Genomic DNA, 20,125 nt, shown 5'->3' with positions numbered 1-20,125 from the left:
CCAAAAAACATAAAACTACGGCTGCCCAAATCACGGCAGAATTAAATGTGCACCTTAACTCTCCTGTTTCCACCAAAAATGTCCGTCGGGAGCTCCACGGAGTCAATATACACGGCCGGGCTGCTATAGCCAAACCTTTGGTCACTCATGACTAATGCCAAACGTCGGTTTCAATGGTGCAAGGAGCGCAAATCTTGGGCTGTGGACAATGTGAAACATGTATTATTCTCTGATGAGTCCACCTTTACTGTTTTCCCCACATCCGGGAGAGTTACGGTGTGGAGAAACCCCAAAGAAGAATACCACCCAGACTGTTGCATGCCCAGACTGAAGCATGGGGGTGGATCAGTGATGGTTTGGGCTGCCATATCATGGGTGGCGCGTCACTGCCAAGGACTACCGAACCATTCTGGAGGACCATGTGCATCCAATGGTTCAAGCATTGTATCTTGAAGGCGGTCCCGTGTATCAGGATGACAATGCACCAATACACACAGCAAGACTGGTGAAAGATTGGTTTGATAAACATCAAAGTGAAGTTGAACATCTCCCATGGCCTGCACAGTCACCAGATCTAAATATTATTGACCACTTTGGGGTGTTTTGGAGGAGCGAGTCAGGAAACGTTTTCCTCCACCAGCATCACGTAGTGACCTGGCCACTATCCTGCAAGACGAATGGCTTAAAATCCCTCTGACCACTGTGCAGGACTTGTATATGTCATTCCCAAGACGAATTGACGCTGTATTGGCCGCAAAAGGAGGCCCTACACCATACTAATAAATTATTGAGGTCTAAAACCAGGTGTTTCAGTTTCATTGTCCAACCCCTGTATTAGAGAGCTTTAGAGACACAGAAAACAAGTCTGTTTCCCTCCCAGTTTGGGAGTGGTGTGTTGTGAAGTGGAACTCCATTTCCCTCCCAGTTTGGGAGTGAGGTGCTGTGAAGTGGAACTCCGTTTCCCTCCCAGTTTGGGAGCGAGGTGCTGTGAAGTGGAACTCCGTTTCCCTCCCAGTTTGGGAGCGAGGTGCTGTGAAGTGGAACTCCGTTTCCCTCCGAGTTTGGGAGCAAGGTGCTGTGAAGTGGAACTCTGTTTCCCTCCCAGTTTGGGAGTGTTGCGTTGTGAAGTGGAACTCCGTTTCCCTCTCAGTTTGGGAGTGGTGTGTTGTGAATTGGAACTCTGTTTCCCTCACAGTTTGGGATCGAGGTGCTGTGAATTGGAACTCCGTTTCCCTCCCAGTTTGTGAGTGATGTGTTGTGAAGTGGAACTCCGTTTCCCTCTCAGTTTGGGAGTTCTGTGTTGTGAAGTGGAACTCTTTACAAATGTAAACAATGTCAATGATTAAGAGTCAGCTGACTGCCTTGAGCACTTTTCAGTGCAAACATCATAAATCCGCCTTCGTGATAGCGTCATCCTCGCCCTGGGCGACCTGCCTTCAAGATCGCGGTGACCTCACACTGTGCGAACTGCCTTCGTGATCGTGGCGTCCTTGCCCTGGTCCAGTTGCCTTTGTGATCGTGCCGTCCTCGCCCTCGGCCAACGGCCTTTGTGATCGTGCCGTTCTTGCACTGGGCCAACGTTCTTTGTGATCGCGGCATCCTTGCTGTGAGCAAACTGCCTTCGAGATTGCGGCGTCTTCGCCCTGGGTGAACACCTTCGTGATAGTTGCATCTTCGCACTGGGCGAACCGCCTTTGTGATAGCACCGTCCTCGCCCTGGTCCAACCACCTTCGTGATTGCACCATCCTTTGGTGGTGCCCTCAATCTGGGTGGAACTACCTTTGTGATCGCGGCGTCCTTGTCCTGGGTTGACTGCCTTAGTGATAGCATCATCCTCGCTCTAGGCGAACTGGCTTCGTGATCACAGCATCCTCGCACTGGGCAAACTGCCTTCGTGATCGTGGCGTCCTCGTCCTGGGTTGACTGCCTTCGTCATAGCATCATCCACAAATTGCGCTGACTGCCTTCATGATTGCAGCGTCCTCGCACTGGGTGAACCACCTTGGAAATCACGGTGACCTTGCACTGGGCGAATGGCCTTTGTGATCGCGCCATACTTGCCATGGTCCAATTGCTTTTGTGATCATGCCGTACTTGCCCTGGGCTAATCGCCTTCGTGATCGTGGCATCTTCACACTGGGCCAACCGCCTTCGAGATCACAGCATCCTCACACTGGGTGAACCACCTTCGTTATCGTGCCATCCTCGCCCTGGGTGAACCACCTTCGTGATCGTGGCATCTTGGCACTGGGTGAACCGCCTTTGTAATAGCACCGTCCTTGCCCTGGTCCAACAGCCTTCATGATTGCGCCGTCCTTGCCCTGGGCGAACCACCTTCATGATTGCAGCGTCTTCGCCCTGGGCCAACCTCCTTTGTGATCGCGACGTCCTTGCCCTGGGCGAGCAGCCTTCGTGATAGCAGTATACTTGCCCTGGTGCAGTCGCCTTTCTGATCACACCGTCCTCGCCCTGGGCGAATCACCGTCGTGATCACGGCATTCTTGCACTGGGCAAACCACCTTCGTGATTGTGGTGCCCTCACCCTGAGTGGAACTGCCTTCATGATCGTGGTGTCTTTGTCCTGGGCTGACCGCCTTCGTGATCGCGCCGTCCTCGGCCTGGGCCAACCGTCTTTGTGATCGCGCCATCCTCGGCCTGGGCCAACCGTCTTCGTGATCGCACCATCCTCGGCCTGGGCAAATCGTCTTCGTGATCGCGTCATCCTCTGCCTGGGCCAACCGTCTTCGTGATTGTGCCGTCCTCATCCTGGGCCAACCGTCTTCGTGATCGCATTGTCTTCGCCCTGGGAGAACCGCCTTTGTGATCGCAGCGGCCTCGAAGTACACTCATTTTTAATTATCAATACCGTACTGTTAGTAAATGACTTGGACAGAGCTACTGCTGTTAACACGTTTACTAATGAATTTTCTGAACTATATCGAAAGTGAAAATGACTTATTTTTAAAAATCACTGCTGCATGAAGTGCTAACTAATATTTCCATGTAATAAGCTGTTAAATATGGATCTTATAATGTTATGGGTAATGTCATGTAATTTAGGAAAATGTTTTTGTAAATTGTACTGTAAAATTGCAGCATTCAGGCATCTGCAGTTTATGAAAGGTGACCATTTGCTACCATGTTTGGTCACTATGAATACAGATTGTTGTTACCTGTTACTTTCTGTTTGATCATAATTTCAAGTGTGATAAGTGATTAACAATTAACTCAGTAGTGAACATACAGTTAATAGATGATTTAGTGAAGCTTTTATTTACACATCATGCATAAATTTCTTAGCTGGAAGATCCAGTGAAAGGTGTATAAACAAGCAAAAATCAATTAATAACAGTAATACAATTAAGATCAAGTAACAATTTCAATTGGCCAAATAAAATGAATTTAAATAAAATGATTTATAAAACAGACAATAATATGAGTAAATAAAAAGGAAAATTAAACTCAGCTTAAACAGTTACAGGCCGTCTGAAAGTGGCTAGAGACTAGAGGTTTAAAGCAATTGAGCTTAAACACATCAAAGCAGACACTCAGTGCTGCATCTTTATTCATGAAACTCTACATTTCATTTAAAGTTCATTTTCCAGAATCCTCCATTAAATCCTGTTGTGTTTCTTCGTGGCCAGGGATGTAAGATGGAGAACATTAAATTCTGGTTACTGGACATTCTAGAAGAGCTGCTGTCAGACGATCTGAAGAAATACCAGTGGTATCTGACCAACGGCGTGGAAGGTTTCAGACACATTCCGAAGAGTCTGATGGAGAATGCTAACAGATCCGACACTGTGGACACAATGGTGGACAGATACAGCCCAGATGGAGCTGTAGAGATCACCCTTAAAATCCTGAACAGGATGAACCAGAACGAGCTGGCTGAGAAACTAAGGAGCAACCTCAGAGAAAGTAATGCATGTAAAATCATATTCACTATTTATATCAACATGTTTTAGAAGCTTTATGTATCAGCTCCTTCTTCTGCAGTATGGACATTCTTTTTCAGTTCTATTGATCAAATTTACCAGCCAGCAAATTCCACCTTTTGTTTCTTGTTTACAGAATTACTTTATATATTCAAAGCAAGATATTCTCTTACAAACTGTTTCATTTAATGAAGTGACGAAGTACAAAGTGACCGCTCAAATTCATCTGGCATTTCATATTCATTTGTTCATTTACAAATAGACATTACAAGCATTTTGCCATGTTTTCCAAGAAATACACAAATTCGCCATCGTCAGAAACTAGAGAAATCCTACACTGCATGTGAAAAACCAGAACACTGTACCAGATATAACAGTGTTAAATGAAGCACTCACAAGATGATTATTAAAATACTTAATTTGACAATTTTACTATTCCTAACCTCCTAGACTGTGAAATGTTTACATTTTCCACTAAAGTAAATGAATATTTTTTTAAAAACCTGTGGCGAGAAGTTTGTTTTACATAATGTCATGTCTTCTGTGAATTTATTGACTGCATGGCAGAAGTCTGATTATTGCCTGCCTCATGTAGACCCAGAGTTCTCCAGTTATCTGATGTCTCAAGTACATGGAAACAAAAGTAAATATATTGCTGACAGAGTCTGATTTTCTGCATTTATCGGGTTATTAAGTACATGTAAACACACTCATTGACCTGCTGGAAGATCCAACCATGGCATAGTTTAAGCTTCCTGATTGAGACAATCAGGTTTTGATTTAATTTCTGCTGATGCTTGATGGATTCCATGATACCACTTATCCAAACAAGTTGTGTAGAACCTTTGAAAGAAAAAAGTTCCAGTAATGTTTGGAAAACTGTAGGCACTTGTGTTGGGATGTTGGTAGAGCAGTCGGTAGAGTTGCTGACAGCAGAGATTTTTCCCTGTAAACCCTCCCAACCAACTTGTGGTTCTGTAGGTGGCATCTGAACGCATTTTCAGAGAGGTTATGATGGACAACGGTTCGATTATTTTCTCGTAGCCTTTTCCTGATTTTCCTGCTCAGGAACCTTTTCTCTCACATTATTGTTGTGTTCTCTGGTCTTTCTCATTGTGATGGATGAGGGAATCCAGTCTGTGTGTTGCCTCATATTTAGAATCTAGTGAAACATGAATCCATGGTTGACCATTTAAGTGTTGTTAATCACTCGTACACTGCTCAAAAAAATAAAGGGAACACTCAAATAACACATCCTAGATCTGAGTGAATGAAATATTCTCATTGAATACTTTGTTCTGTACAAAGTTGAATGTGCTGATAACAAAATCACAAAAATCATCAAAGGAAATCAAATTTATTAACCAATGGAGGCCTGGATTTGCAGTCAAACACAAAATGAAAGTGGAAAAACACATGACAGGCTGATCCAACTTTGATGTGATGTCCTTAAAACAAGTCAAAATGAGGCTCAGTATTGTGTGTGGCCTCCACATGCCTGTATGACCTCCCTACAACGCCTGGGCAGCTCCTGATGAGGTGGCGGATGGTCTCCTGAGGGATCTCCTCCCAGACCTGGACTAAAGCATCCCCCAACTCCTGGACAGTCTGTAGTGCAACGTGGTGTTGGTGGATGGAGCGAGACATGATGTCCCAGATGTGCTCAATCGGATTCAGGTCTGGGGAACGGGCGGGCCAGTCCATAGCTTCAATGCCTTCATCTTGCAGGAACTGCTGACACACTCCAGCCACATGAGGTCTAGCATTGTCCTGCATTAGGAGGAACCCAGGGCCAACCACATCAGCATATGGTCTCACAAGGGGTCTGAGGATCTCATCTCGGTACCTAATGGCAGTCGGGCTACCTCTGGCGAGCACATGGAGGGCTGTGCCGCCCTCCAAAGAAATGCCACCCCACACCATTACTGACCCACTGCCAAACCGGTCATGCTGAAGGATGTTGCAGGCAGCAGATCGCTCTCCACGGCGTCTCCAGACTCTGTCACGTCTGTCACATGTGCTCAGTGTGAACCTGCTTTCATCTGTGAAGAGCACAGGGCGCCAGTGGCCAATTTGCCAATCCTGGTGTTCTCTGGCAAATGCCAAGCGTCCTGCACGGTGTTGGGCTGTGAGCACAACCCCCATCTGTGGACGTCGGGCCCTCATACCATCCTCATGGAGTCGGTTTCTAACTGTTTGTGCAGACACATGCACATTTGTGGCCTGCTGGAGGTCATTCTGCAGGGCTCTGGCAGTGCTCCTCCTGTTCCTCCTTGCACAAAGGTGGAGGTAGCGGTACTGCTGCTGGGTTGTTGCCCTCCTACGGCCTCCTCCACGTCTCCTGGTCTACTGGTCTGTCTCCTGGTAGCACCTCCAGCCTCTGGACACTACACTGACAGACACAGCAAACCTTCTTGCCACAGCTCGCATTGATGTGCCATCCTGGATGAGCTGCACTACCTGAGCCACTTGTGTGGGTTGTAGAGTCCATCTCATGCTACCATGAGTGTGAAAGACCACCAACATTCAAAAGTGACCAAAACATCAGCCAGAAAGCAGAAAGGTACTGAGAAGTGGTCTGTGGTCTCCACCTGCAGAACCACTCCTTTATTGAGTGTGTCTTGCTAATCGCCAATAATTTCCACCTGTTGTCTGTTCCAGTTGCACAACAGCTGTGAAATTGATGGTCAATCAGTGTTGCTTCCTAAGTGGACAGTTTGATTTCACAGAAGTTTGATTTACTTGTTATATTTTGTTGTTTAAGTGTTCCCTTTATTTTTTTGAGCAGTGTATAATAAGAACCTTAGATAAGTAGTATGTAAGAACCTTATCCTCACTGTTAAGTACGGTGGAGTATCTGTGATATTTGGGCCAGTTTTTACCCCAAAGGGTCAAAATGAAAACCTATTAAATGTTAAATCAAAATCTATCTAAGCTAAAAAGCTAAAACAGGGTCATGGTTGGATCTTTCAGTAGGACAGTAACTGTATTTACATTCATGTAATAGTCAGGTTCTGAGTTAATCTAAGAAGCTACATCAAGCCAGTATTTTTATAAGAGCTGTATAAAACACAGTCCTAGTCCTGTTTACATGCAGGAAAAGAGTCATTAAAATGGCGCACTTTAGTTCACCCATGAGTGAGTTAAAAATATCTGTGTTCCTTTTTCTCCTTTTTATTCAATATATGTATTTCTCTTACTCTCTATAAACGTCTGAGCTGTGTAAGCTGGTGGAGTGGTCTAAGAATTTAAATGATCAAATCTACGTATCTTGAATCATTTGACCAATATAAGCCTAGACTGCATGTTCCAAGCTTTGATTGAAGATCTTAGACTATGACAGCCGAACATTGCTGTTTAAAGGTCCATAGCTTAATTAGATTATTGGTCTTAGTAAGGTTAATATGAAGCCATTGGGGTACCTGTGAATGTAGTTAATGATCCAAATCCACAGAAAAAATGTTCAATGACCACAGACACTAATTTTTGACATGGCCATCCCAGTACACTAATCGGAACCATTTACAAGACCTTTGGGATGAGCTGAAGAGGAGACCCAAAAGAGAAGACCAAGGACCCTGGAGAATCTTGGGATGTTCTGAATGCTCTCAGACTGCTTGCTTTGTATTGAAGGAGAAAACTCATCAATCATATGCTGAGAAAACAAGGCATTTACTGGATTTGTTTACTTTTCCCTTCTTCACCTGTCAACCCCCTCATCTCCAAAGGGGTGCCAGAATGTTCAGCACAGTATCACTGAATCAGTACGTCTCAGGTTGAGACCGTGCAGGAAAGCAGCTGCACTATGCAGCAGAAGTTGCGAATGTTGGGAGAAAGTTATGATGACTTGTATCAGTCACCAGAGACACCATCACACATCCTCCACCCCCCTCCCTCCATCTCTATGACAGAAATCTGGGGCCGCTATAACACCTTCAGCTTGGCACAGTCTGCATTTAATCGACTGTCATTAATAACCTTAATTAGAGCATTCTCAGTGCTATGACTGGGCTGATCCCTGACTGAAATCTGTCTAGAGAGCTGTTTAATAACAGAATCAGCAGACTCTACAGGCTCTACAGCGCCCAGAACACTGCAACGTCAAAACAATCCCATTCCATCCTAGAGCTCTTATAACCAGAACACTTTGTCAGTCAAAACCTTCTCAGAAACACTAACAACAGCTGACCTGTAGATCTACCTTTTTCATATAAACCTATCATGTTAAACCATTCTTTCGGCTGATCATGTGAACAATGTATAGATTAAAAAATATAAATCTAAAAACAAATTAACATTACAAAGCAAGAGAGTATACTTTTACTGTACACTGTATAAACAAATGAGGTTATATAAACCGGGTCTGCGTTTGGCCAAAACTTCACATTCACATCACACCTTGCAATGTCCTGTCATGCGCTGTAGTCCTGTAGTGCTGTGCCACATCAAGCTGCCTGTTGCCAACAAAATAACTAAAGGGGTCTCATTTATGTAACATCAGGTAAAGCCCATATGAGATGTACAAACGTCCATATATTATAAGCTGTTTTAGTAAAACTCAAAGAACGATTGTTAGCTCTGGTGCTCACACATGTTAATAAATGTTTCATCAGTTCATCCTAAAGTACTAAATATTGTAACAGTCGAATAAGTCGTTTTGATTGAATCAAAGCCCAGTAAGTAATAATGCAGTCATTTTTATCCAAACCTCTAAACTCTTACAATGTTTAGAGGAGCATATGGTTTAGGCTCGTCGTACAGGTAAAGTTATATCTTTTAAAAGGAACATACAGGTTCAATATGATCAACCAGGACCAGGGTTGCTGGACACTGATGTAGACAGTGTAGAGTACATCAGGCTTGAAACGTGAGTTTTTGGGTTATTAGGCAATTTATCTTTTAATCCACATTTTGAACGTCTGAAATTAAAAATTCAATGTACAGAAGTAAAATAACACAGTCCGCCCCTTCTAACAGAATTCTAACAGAAACTTAGAACTAGAGAGCCCAATTGTTTTGTCTAAAGTTTAGGGGCAGGTTTGTGTTTGTCATCGACAGACTGTACAAGTTAAAACTACTGGAAGACGAGCAGGAAATGGCAGTGTTATTATCTCTAATTATCTGTGATGTGGGATCTTTTATAACGTGAGGCTTTATTTCTATTCTGCAGATGCACAGAGACAAGCAGAAAATCAGAACCTCAAATCAAAAATCAAAGAGAAATACGCAACGTTATATGAGGGAACCGCAGCAAAAGGGAAGCACAATCTTCTGAATGACATCTACACTGAGCTGTATATCGTGGAGGACTGGACAGGAGGAGTGAACACGGATCATGAGGTGATTCAAATTGAAGCCAGACCAGCGAGACATGCTGCCACAGATGCTGCAATCAAGTTCAGTGATGTTTTCAGTGGAAGCCAACATGTTAAAAAAGTGCTGACACTGGGAATAGCTGGAATTGGGAAAACAGTCTCTGTTCAGAAGTTTGCTGTAGACTGGGCTGAAGGAAAATCCAATGCAGATATCGATTTTGTCTTTATTATTCCTTTCCGAGAGCTGAATCTTCTGAAAGATAAAGAATACAGCCTTCCTGAACTACTTCATCACGTCTACCCAGAGCAGCAACCCTTAAACGAAACTGGGCTTTTTGATGGTGAATGTAAGTGTGTTTTCATCTTTGATGGACTGGATGAATTCAGAAGTCCACTGAGTTTTGACGAGAAGAAAATATCAGCAGTAACAGAGAAGGCAAGTGTTAATGTGCTGGTAACAAGCCTCATCTCAGGAACCCTGTTTCCATCTGCTCGTGTCTGGATCACCTCCAGGCCTGCAGGTGCAGATCAGATCCCCTCAAAGCACATCCACCTGGTGACGGAAATACAAGGATTTGTCACTGACCAGCAGAAGGAGGAATACTTCAGGAAGAGAATCGGTGACCAGGATGAAGCCGATGAAATGATCTTGCTCATTAAAAAGTCAAAGACTCTCTACATCATGTGCTACATACCGGTCTTCTGTTGGATCACATACACAGTTCTTCAGCACATCATGAAAAATCGCAATACAGAAGAACTTAAATCATTAACACAAATGTACACACACTTTCTGACCATTCAGATGGAAACAAAGAGGGAAAAGGATAATAAAACTCCTCAGAAAGATACAAAGAACCTGCTGCAGTCCAACAAAACCATTCTTCTGAAACTGGCTGAACTGGCGTTCAAACAGCTGATGAAGGGCAATGTGATGTTCTATGAAGAGGACCTGAGAGAGAGCAGCATTGATGTCACTGAGGCCTCAGTGTACTCTGGGATTTTCACTGGGTTCTTTAAAGAGGAAAGTGAGTTTCAGCAGAGGAAGGTCTACAGCTTTGTTCATCTGAGCTTTCAGGAGTTCCTGGCTGCTGTTTATGTATTTCACTGCTATGAGAACAAGAAGATGAAGGAACTGAAGATATTAAACCCTTGGTACAGCATCATGTCTGAGGATGTTCCACAGGTGTATACTTATGATCTGAGCAGCGAAGGGTCTGACAATGTGTTTGTTCGCATAAACAGAAAGTGGTCTAAGAATGTCCCACTGTATGAGGTGCTGATGGGAGCCGTGGATAAAGCTGTAGAGAGTCAGAATGGACACCTGGATCTTTTCCTCCGTTTCCTGCTGGGCATCTCACTTGAGTCCAATCAGAGATGCCTACAGGGTCTACTGACCCCCAAACAGAGTAACACAGAGGAAACCAGAGAGCACATCAAGAGTTTAATCAGAAGACATAATTGTTACTTGATCTCCACTGAGAGATCCATCAATCTGTTCCTCTGTCTGTCTGAGATGAATGACCAGTCTGTATCCAGAGAGCTTCAGGAGTATCTAACCTCAGAGAGACACTCAGAGAAGAAACTCTCTCCTGGACAGTGTTCAGCACTAGCCTATATGCTCCTGAGCTCAGGGGAGGTGCTGGATGAGCTGGACCTGAAGAAGTACAGCACATCAGAAGAGGGTTATAGGAGACTGATCCCAGCTCTGACTGTCTGCAGGAAAGCTCGGTGAGTGTTCATCTACATTAATACAACGTTTATTAATATTTAATAACTGATGAATAATTGACCTCATATCAGTTACAAATCTACAAATCAGTGTTCAGTTTTTTAGTATTTAGAGTATAAACCTTGCAGCTCCATCATGCTGGGCTTTAATGAGAGACTGAAGCTCCCAGCGTTTCTAATAAAGTGGCCAGTGTGTATAATCTGTGTTATAGTATTATGTGAAAGATCAAAGGTCTGTTTATAGTTAAAAGGAAATTCCACCATGTTTCAGTCATTTCTCCATAACTCAGTGTGTGAGGTGTAATCAGAGATTCAGAGGGTTTGGTCTTTACAGTGGTGGTGATGGGAACCAGGCGTCGCCATGACTACAACACAGATATAGACACTTTATTTACCATCCAGAACCACCAGAGAACCTACACAAGTCTTCTGGGCTTATATGGAATGTTGATGAGGGAAAATAGTGGAAAACAAATAAATAAATAATGTTTCTGATATTCAGTGTGGAATTTCTTGTGTGATAGGATCCAGATGTTTAAAGGGTAAACTCTTCAGATGTCTGGTTCCTGTCACCACTTCTATGAGCAATTCTGACTGATTCTCTGGAACAGAGCATTGAACATCAAACACTCTGAATGACTTTGCTTATTAATATTTGCTTTGCTTGAAAAATTGGTGGAGTTCCCCTTTAAGTTCATTCATAACCATTAGCCTACTGTGTTTTGCACACAGAGGAATTAGACCTCCACATTTAACCATACAGTGAAACACCCACATAGATGCACACTAGTGAGCGCGCACACACACACAAACACACAGGAGTAGTGAGCACACTTGCCCGGAGCGGCGGGCCGCCCTATCCACAGCGCCCGGGGATCAGTTGGGGTTAGGTGTCTTGCTCAAGGACACCTCAGTCATGGACTTTCAGCCGAGGGGATCGAACCGGCGACCTTCCAGTCACAGTTCCCTAACCTCCAGCCCACGACTGCCCCACAAGTGTTACGTGAGCAGAAAGTCCTGTATGATCAGAGGGAGACACTCTGAATCAGTTGTGCTTTTAGAAATATTATTATTGTTATTAATTGATTTATTTTTGTTTTATTGAGTGTGAAAATAAATTAAAAAATCACAAACACACACACTCTCTCACACAGACACACACTCACAATAAAGTTTATCCGTTTGAACATTAAATATCTCGTCTTTGTAGTGTATTCAATTGAATATAGGTTGAAAAGGATTTGCAAATCATCGTATTCTGTTTTATTTATGTTTTACACAACGTCCCAACTTTGGAATTGGGGTTGTAGCTAGGATCTTTCCTCAAAAAGGAAGCTGGAGGTTTCCATTGTCTGTAAATGAACTAGTTGTCTGGAAAGGAGAAAAGGGAGGATGGTGGGAACAGCAGTCTGTCGCCCAGTGGACTCACCCTTTCTGAATTAACTGGTAGTCTTGGTCTCTCATTAGCACATCCCAGCTATGCAGTGAGAGTGTTACTCATTCCAGGCCACATGGGTTCTGCGGTCTACAACGTTGGTGCTGAAGTACTTTCCCTGCTTCCTCCTCAGCAATGTCAACAAGGCCCACAACTCCGGGTTGGTCTGATATGACTTGCACAGGTGGAGACTTTGGGCCCACTGTGACAGGTAAATCAAAAAGATGGATAGATAGATAAATAGATCTTTATTGATCCTGAAGGAAACTGCTGCATTAGAGTAGCAAGACATATATTTGCATGTAAACTATGAAACAATAGCAATAGAAACGTAAAAAAAATAGATAGCCCCATCAGTAAGTACATTGAGTAAAATGGTCACTATTTACAAAAACAGAGCAGCAGAAACAGGCAGACAACTTCTGCAGCACTGCAGTGCTGATATTAAAGAAAGAAATATGCATATGCCATAAAATCTGTGTTAAGTAGTGTAGAGTCATTATAATCTTTAAATGTGTGTAGTGAAGAATCATCTCTGGAACTTGGAAATCTGATCAGTGCCTGTGTTTATGAAGCTTCTCCGAGAAGGAGTGCTGATCCAGGATCTGTTCCTGTTTGTAAAGTGATAGTAAATAAGAGAGGAATCTGATGTTAAATCTGCCTTTATATTCTGAGAAGGTTTGTGAGTATGACTCCATGTCTCTGTTCTGCTAATAGCCTGTAAAAAGCTTTTTATATATATATATAATGTGTCACGCATCCCCTACTGAGTGTTTTCATTGTGTATCTGCCTTCTTGTTTATGAACTTTTTGTCTGTTTATTCTGATTACGTTTTTTGCTTAACCCTTTGGATTGTCTGCCTTTGTGCCTTTGGTGTTCTCTCTGTTTTCTGACCTTTTGAAATGTATTCTGGACATTGCTCTTTTGCTTCGCCCTTTGGACTGTTTGCTTATGGTTATGTTAGTTTTCTGGCTGGGTTTTTTTGGTGTTGACCCATGCCTGCTTCGTGACTACAAGCTTGGATTACATCTCCATCAGTAAAGCCTTTCTTGTTCATTTTTACCGCGAGTGTCTGATTCCATCTGTGCCGTTATATTAGGACCAAACAGCTTTGCTGTAACATTTTCTAATCCTTAATTGAGGATTACCTGCATGTTTTACTGTTTGTGTGGTATCTGACATTATTACTCCTCTCCCATTTTCATGTCCCATTAGTGATCCATAACAAAAGAATGGTCTGCTAAAAATATCACCAACATGAATTCCTCCGTACCCTCCAGTGGGTACAGAACAAATTACTTGAAAACTGTGAAGTATTGAATTAGTAGTTTGTTATTAAATGCTACATTTAATACCCAAACAATCAATCTTCTGTATCAATGAGACAATAGGCAAGCTTGTTCAAAAAGTGCTGGTTGGCTGTCTAAATTACATTCTGCAATCTGTAACTGTCTGTAAACATGTCCATTTTTGGCACATCATACTCATTGGTGGTTTAAGATTAAGTGGCTGTTATTAGTCCCACAACGGGGAAATTTCACTCCTGCATTTAACCCATCCATGCAGTGACACACCACATACACTCTAGTGAGTTTTTTTCCATTCTTAGGATCTGTAGCTTAAATTTTTGTTTATCCTTGGCATAGCATGTCCATATTGGCACTCAAACTGGTGCTAAACATAGGACATTAATATCCATTAGTTTATCGTGGTTTGAGTTTTATGTAGGACGTGCAACAATACTACAGTGGCATGGATAGACTGGTGACTGGCATGGTGATTTTATGAATAAGTTCATCAGTTTACTGCATATTTTGTGGTTTGTAGTGTGGTTACTGCAGCATTTTATGAATCTGACCCAAAATTCACAACTAAAGATCAAGTCATTACAGAAAAAAACTTCTGATATTTAATCTCCCACCTTCATTATAACTGTTTAGTGTGCTGTTTATCATTCCTTTTTGCAGACTAGCTGGCTGTTATCTCACCAGTGACTCCTGTAAAACTCTTTGCTCTGCTCTACAATCAGCAAACACCCCCCTGAAAGAACTAGACCTCAGTTACAATAATCTACAAGATTCAGGAGTGGAGTTCCTCTCTGCTGGACTGAAGAGCTCAGATTGTGAACTGGAAACACTCAGGTATTAAGCTGAAATAACACAGAAAACTATAAGTAATGTCATTATTTATATTTTCATTGTGGTTATAGAATTGCCTATTTCTCAGTTCAACCCAGTAACTTAAAAATAAATTTGTATTTTCTGAACATCATGATGTAATTTTTCTTTTTTTTCTATTTAGAAACATATGAGTATACTGTAAAATGTGTTAAAATGTATCTCCCTTTGCAGACTAGTTTCTTGTAATATTGGACAAAAGGTTTGTGAAAATCTAGGATCAGCTCTACAATCAGCAAACTCCTCACTGAAAGAACTAGACCTCAGTAACAATGACCTGCAAGATTCAGGAGTGGAGCTGCTCTCTGCTGGACTGAAGAGCTCACACTGTAAACTGGAGAAACTGAGGTGAACTTTCTGTTAAAAACTTTAAGCTGAGATAGCACAGAAAACTGTAACTAATGTCATTATTTATGATTGTTTTAATTTATGTGGTTATAGAATTGCCAATCTCTCAGTTCAACCCAGTAACATAAAAAATATATTTGTATTTTCTAAACATCATGATGTATTTTTTCTTTTATTCTATTTAGAAACATATGAGTATACTGTAAAATGTGTTAAAACATATCTCCCTTTGCAGGCTAGTTACCTGTAATATTGGACAAAAAGTTTGTGAAAATCTAGGATCAGCTCTACAATCAGCAAACTCCTCACTGAAAGAAATAAACCTCAGTAACAATGACCTGCAAGATTCAGGAGTGGAGCTCCTCTCTGCTGGACTGAAGAGCTCACACTGTAAACTGGAGAAACTCAGGTGAACTTTCTGTTAAAAACTTTAAGCTGAGATAGCACAGAAAACTGTAACTAATGTCATTATTTATGATATTTTCACTGTGGTTATAGAATTGCTTATCTCTCAGTTCAACCCAGTAACATAAAAATACATTTGTATTTTTTAAACATCATGTAATTTTTCTTTTATTCTATTTAGAAATGTTTGAGTATACTGTAAAATATCTTAAAATGTATCTCCCTTTGCAGACTAGTTACCTGTAATATTGGACAAAAGGTTTGTGAAAATCTAGGATCAGCTCTACAATCAGCAAACTCCTCACTGAAAGAACTAGACCTCAGTAACAATGACCTACAAGATTCAGGAGTGGAGCTGCTCTCTGCTGGACTGAAGAGCTCACACTGTAAACTGGAGAAACTCGGGTAAGAATTCTGTAAATCAGATTTGAAACAAAAACATTAAGATCTGGTATTTAATAATATTTAGAGCTAAATAGATAACAAAGTGGTGGTATATGCTTCAATTAACAAGACCATGACAGGTTTACACTTTGATGCCCTGAGGGTAAATAAATGTTCCTGAGTTTGATGTCTTGTACAGGAAGCTCTGGTAATGCTTGTTGGACAGCAAAGGGTCAGACAGTCTGTGGCTATTGTGTGAAGGGTGGAGACAATATTGTGGACTTGTAACATTTTTTCCATTAATGTCTTTGATTGGTGGCAGTGTCATGACAGTAAATAACTGTAATAGTGAATTTTACCTGTTGTGCAGTTTTTCATGCTGTAGTTGATAAATAGATATTTTATTGATCAAAAAAGTACCTTGCATTCTTCAACCACCACAGGAAGTATCTGAGCCCTTTAGTAATGTGTCCTCCATGGTCATATACTGCATGGCCAAAAGCATATTTACATTTGCAACATTTAGCACATGCTCTTTTGTAGAGCAACTTTCAAAAATGCTTTATTATCTATTAGGATATTAAAGTTAGTAAAAACAGGCTCATGTCAGATGATTTCCTTGAGCGAAAAACTGCCAGAGACAGGATTGCCACCACCTCAGTCAGTCAGTTTATTTTGACTCAGAAGGGTTATTTTTACACTGAGGGTGACCTTCATTTACAATGTAGCCTAGCAAGTTAAACAGGGACTGAAAAAGCTAAAATGAAATGAAAATGAAAGAAGACAAGATGATTTCTAAAGAAATGAAAATAACAGCAAACAGCAATAAAATATATGTATTTAATGCAAACATATGTAATGAAAACACAGTAAATAAATGTGCTATATGAATAAAACGTAACACCTTCTGAACACCATTACCACACATTCACACAACGGTGTACAGACCTCCGTCCATAGTTTAACGACTGCTGAATGCTAATAGATAAAAATGTGTTTTAAGCTTTGCTTTAAAAACAGTCAAAGATGATGCCTGATGTCACATGGAAGGCCATTCCAAATTCTTGGTGCAGTGATGGCGAAAGCACGATCCCCTTTTTGTTTAAAACGAGAGCGCGGAACAGTTACAAGTGATTGAACTAGTTTTTGAACTAGTTGTAAACGAACCAGAGATGCTTCATCATCATCGTCGTCATCATCATTAAACAGTTAATCCAGATAGGGTCGCGATATCAGGTGCGAGAGCGAGAATCCCAGATGACCATGTCCCCGTGCAACATCCTCCAACATCCTCCATTCCCAGGGATCCCAAGCCGCTCACAGGCCAACTTGGAGATGTAATCCCTCCAGTGGGTCCTAGGACGACCCCGAGGCCTTATCCCGGTAGGCTGTGCCTGGTACACCCCTACCGGGAGGCGTCCAGGGGGCATCCGAATCAGATGCCCAAACCACCTCAGCTGGCTTCTCTACTAGTAGCGGCTTTACTCCGAGCTCCTCCCAGATGGCCGAGCTCCTCACCCTATCAAATAGAGTGTAGCCTGCCACCCTGAGAAGAGGCTCATTTCCGCCGCTTGTATCCGTGATCTCATTCTTTTGGTCATTACCCACAACTCATGACCATACGTGAGGATCGGGATGTAGACCGACCGGTAAACAGAGAGCTTTGCCTTATGGCTCAGCTCCCTCTTCACCACTATAGTCTGGTACAGTGACCTCATTACTGCTGCCACCTGTCCCAGCCTGCGGTCGATCTCACGAACCTTGTTCCCATCACTCGTGAACAAGACCCCGAGATACTTGAACTCCTCCACCTGGGGCAAGTCCTTTCCCCTTACCTGGAGTAGGCACGCTATCCTTTTCCTGGCTAAGACCATGGACTCAGATTTGGAGGTGCTGATCCGCATACCAAAACGCTGGAGGCATCCATGTGATTTAGCCAAAAGAACAACATCGTCTGGCAATAGAAGATGCCACCCTCCGGCCTCCACACATAATGCCCTCCTGACCTTGGCTATGCCTTGACAACCTGTCCATGAATATCACGAACAGGAGTGGAGACAGGGCACAATCCTGCCGGAGCCCAACACTAATACGGAAAGGGTCCGATTTAATGCTGAGTATAAGAACACAGCTCTCACTCTGGGAGTACAGAGATTGAATGGCCCGGAATGGTAGCCCCAGCACCCCATACTCCCAGAGGACTTCCCACAAGATATCTCGGGGAACCTGGTTGTAAGCCTTCTCCAAATCCACAAAACAGAATAGACTAGGTTGGCAAACTCCCATGCCCCCTCAGCAATCCGTAAGAGGGTGAAAAGCTGGTCCATTGTTCCATGGATAGGACGGAATCTGGATTGTTCCTCCTCAATCTGAGGTTCAACTATCGGTTGGAGTCTTCTTTCCAGCACCCTTGGCATATACTTTCCCAGGGAGGCTGAGCAGTGTGAAACCCTGATAGTTGGCACACACCCTCCTGTCCCCTTTTTTTAAAAAATGGATTATGTATTAAGGAGTTCTTCAAAGTGTTCTTTCCAAGTGTTCGACTGACAATATCCTCATTTGAAGTCAGAATTTCTCCACCCTTGCCGAATACAGCTTGGGCACAGCCACCCCGACCACTCCTGAGTTGCTGGACAGTTGTCCAGAACCTCCTTGAAGCCGACCAAAAGTCTTTTTCCATGGCTTCGGCAAACTCCTTCCACGCCCTGGATTTTGCTTCTGCCACCATTGCGGACGCCAACTTTTTCGCTTGTTGGTACCTCTCTGCTGCGTCGGGAGTCCTTTGGGCCATCCAGTCCCTAAAGGCCTCTTTCTTCAGCTTGACGGTCTCCCTCACCACTGGTGTCCACCAGGAGGTTCTTGGGTTACCGTCCCGACGTGCACCCACAAGCTTTTGGCCACAGTTATGCCTGGCATCTTCCACAATGGACGTTTTGAACAGGGTCCATTCAGACTCCATGTCCCCTACCTCCCCCGGTACATGAGAATAGCTCTCCCAGAGGTGGGAGTTGAAATCATTCCAAACAGGGGTCTCCGACAGTCAGTTCCAGCACACCCTAACTATTCACTTAGACCTACTGGGTCTGATAATCAGTTTTTCTTGCCATCTGATCCAACTGACCACCAGATGGTAATGAGTTGACAGCTCAGCACCTCTCTTCACCCAAGTGTCCAGAACATATGGTCCCAAGTCAGATGAAATGACAACGAAGTCGATCATTGACCTCTGACCAAAGGAGCTCTGATACCATGTACGCGTATGAACATCCTTGTTTTTCGAACTTGGTGTTCATTATGGACAATCCATGCCTGGCACAGAAGTCCAATAACAATTCACCATTCGGATGTAGATCAGGCAGGCCATTCTTCCCAATCACTCCTCTCCAGGTCTCCCAGTCATTGCCAACATGAGCAGTGAAGTCCCCTCAGTAAGACTATGGAGTTTGTAGGTGGGACCCTTTCCAGAACCCCGCCCACTCGCTCCAAGAATGTCGAATATTCAGACCTGTTGTTTGGTGCATAAGCACACACAACAGTCAGAGTTTTCCTCTCTGTGATTTTAATTCGCATTGAGGTGACCCTCTTGTCCACTGGGAAAAACTTCAACTGCACGGCCACCAGCCAGAGACTCATGAGTATCTCCACACCCGTCCAGCACCGTCCAGGAAGATCCTTCATTAATTCCAAGATACAGTGCATTACATTAATCCAATCTAGATGTCACAAAGGCATGAATGACTTTTTCTAGATCTGAAGTATTAAGAAATAATTTTAACCTGGAGATAACCTGTGCTGAGCTGGAAGAAACTGGCCTTGACCGCTGCATTTATTTGCTTATGAAATTTTAAAGCAGTATCAAAAATGACCCCAAGGTTTTTAACATGTTTTTATAAAAGGGGTTAAAGAACCCAGATTTTCTATCAAGCTCTTGGGTACTGTGGCAGGACCAAACAAAATAACTTGTGTTTTACTATCAATCAGCTGAAGAAAGTTCTGGGTCATCCAAATCTTAATATTCATGATACATTCATTGAGTCTTCCTAAGGAGTAATGATTTCCAAGATTAAAGTATAATTGTAGATCATCTGTGTAACAGTGAAATTAGATGTTATGTTTACAAATGATTTGGCCTAGGAGGAGCAAGTATAACGAAAAAAGCACAGGGCCTTAAATGGACCCTTGTGGAACCCCAGATGTCATGGCCGCACATGAAATGAAGTATTTCCCAGTGTTAACAAAAAAAGGTTCTACGTTTAATATAGGAGATAAACCAATTTAGAGCCAAACTCCTGACCCCAACACAATGTTCCAAATGCTCAATGAGTATATCATGATCAACAGTGTCAAAAGTCTAGCAAGCCCAGGACAGAACAATCACAAGAATCAACAT

At 42.7% G+C, this 20,125-nt stretch overlaps 1 protein-coding gene across 3 annotated transcripts in view; it reads left to right on the top strand.

Moving 5' to 3' along the window:
• The window catches only part of LOC108416175 (NACHT, LRR and PYD domains-containing protein 3-like), a 49,908-nt gene that overhangs the window by 7,339 nt on the left and 22,444 nt on the right, over positions 1-20,125 (top strand). For 2 of the 3 annotated variants that reach the window (XM_037532091.1, XM_037532103.1), the window contains exons 3-8: positions 3,646-3,931; positions 9,110-10,985; positions 14,389-14,562; positions 14,773-14,946; positions 15,182-15,355; positions 15,583-15,756. In XM_037532091.1, coding sequence (XP_037387988.1) covers positions 3,655-3,931; positions 9,110-10,985; positions 14,389-14,562; positions 14,773-14,946; positions 15,182-15,355; positions 15,583-15,756 — 2,849 coding nt within the window. In that variant the 5' untranslated portion in view covers positions 3,646-3,654. The remainder of the gene's footprint in view (positions 1-3,645; positions 3,932-9,109; positions 10,986-14,388; positions 14,563-14,772; positions 14,947-15,181; positions 15,356-15,582; positions 15,757-20,125) is intronic. The other variant, XM_037532094.1, reaches the window with a different exon arrangement.

This window comes from Pygocentrus nattereri, chromosome 2 (assembly GCF_015220715.1).
Source record: "Pygocentrus nattereri isolate fPygNat1 chromosome 2, fPygNat1.pri, whole genome shotgun sequence".
NCBI classification, from domain to species: domain Eukaryota; kingdom Metazoa; phylum Chordata; class Actinopteri; order Characiformes; family Serrasalmidae; genus Pygocentrus; species Pygocentrus nattereri.
The sequence above is the reverse complement of the archived record's forward strand: the minus strand, read 5'-3'. Positions and strand labels throughout refer to the sequence as shown.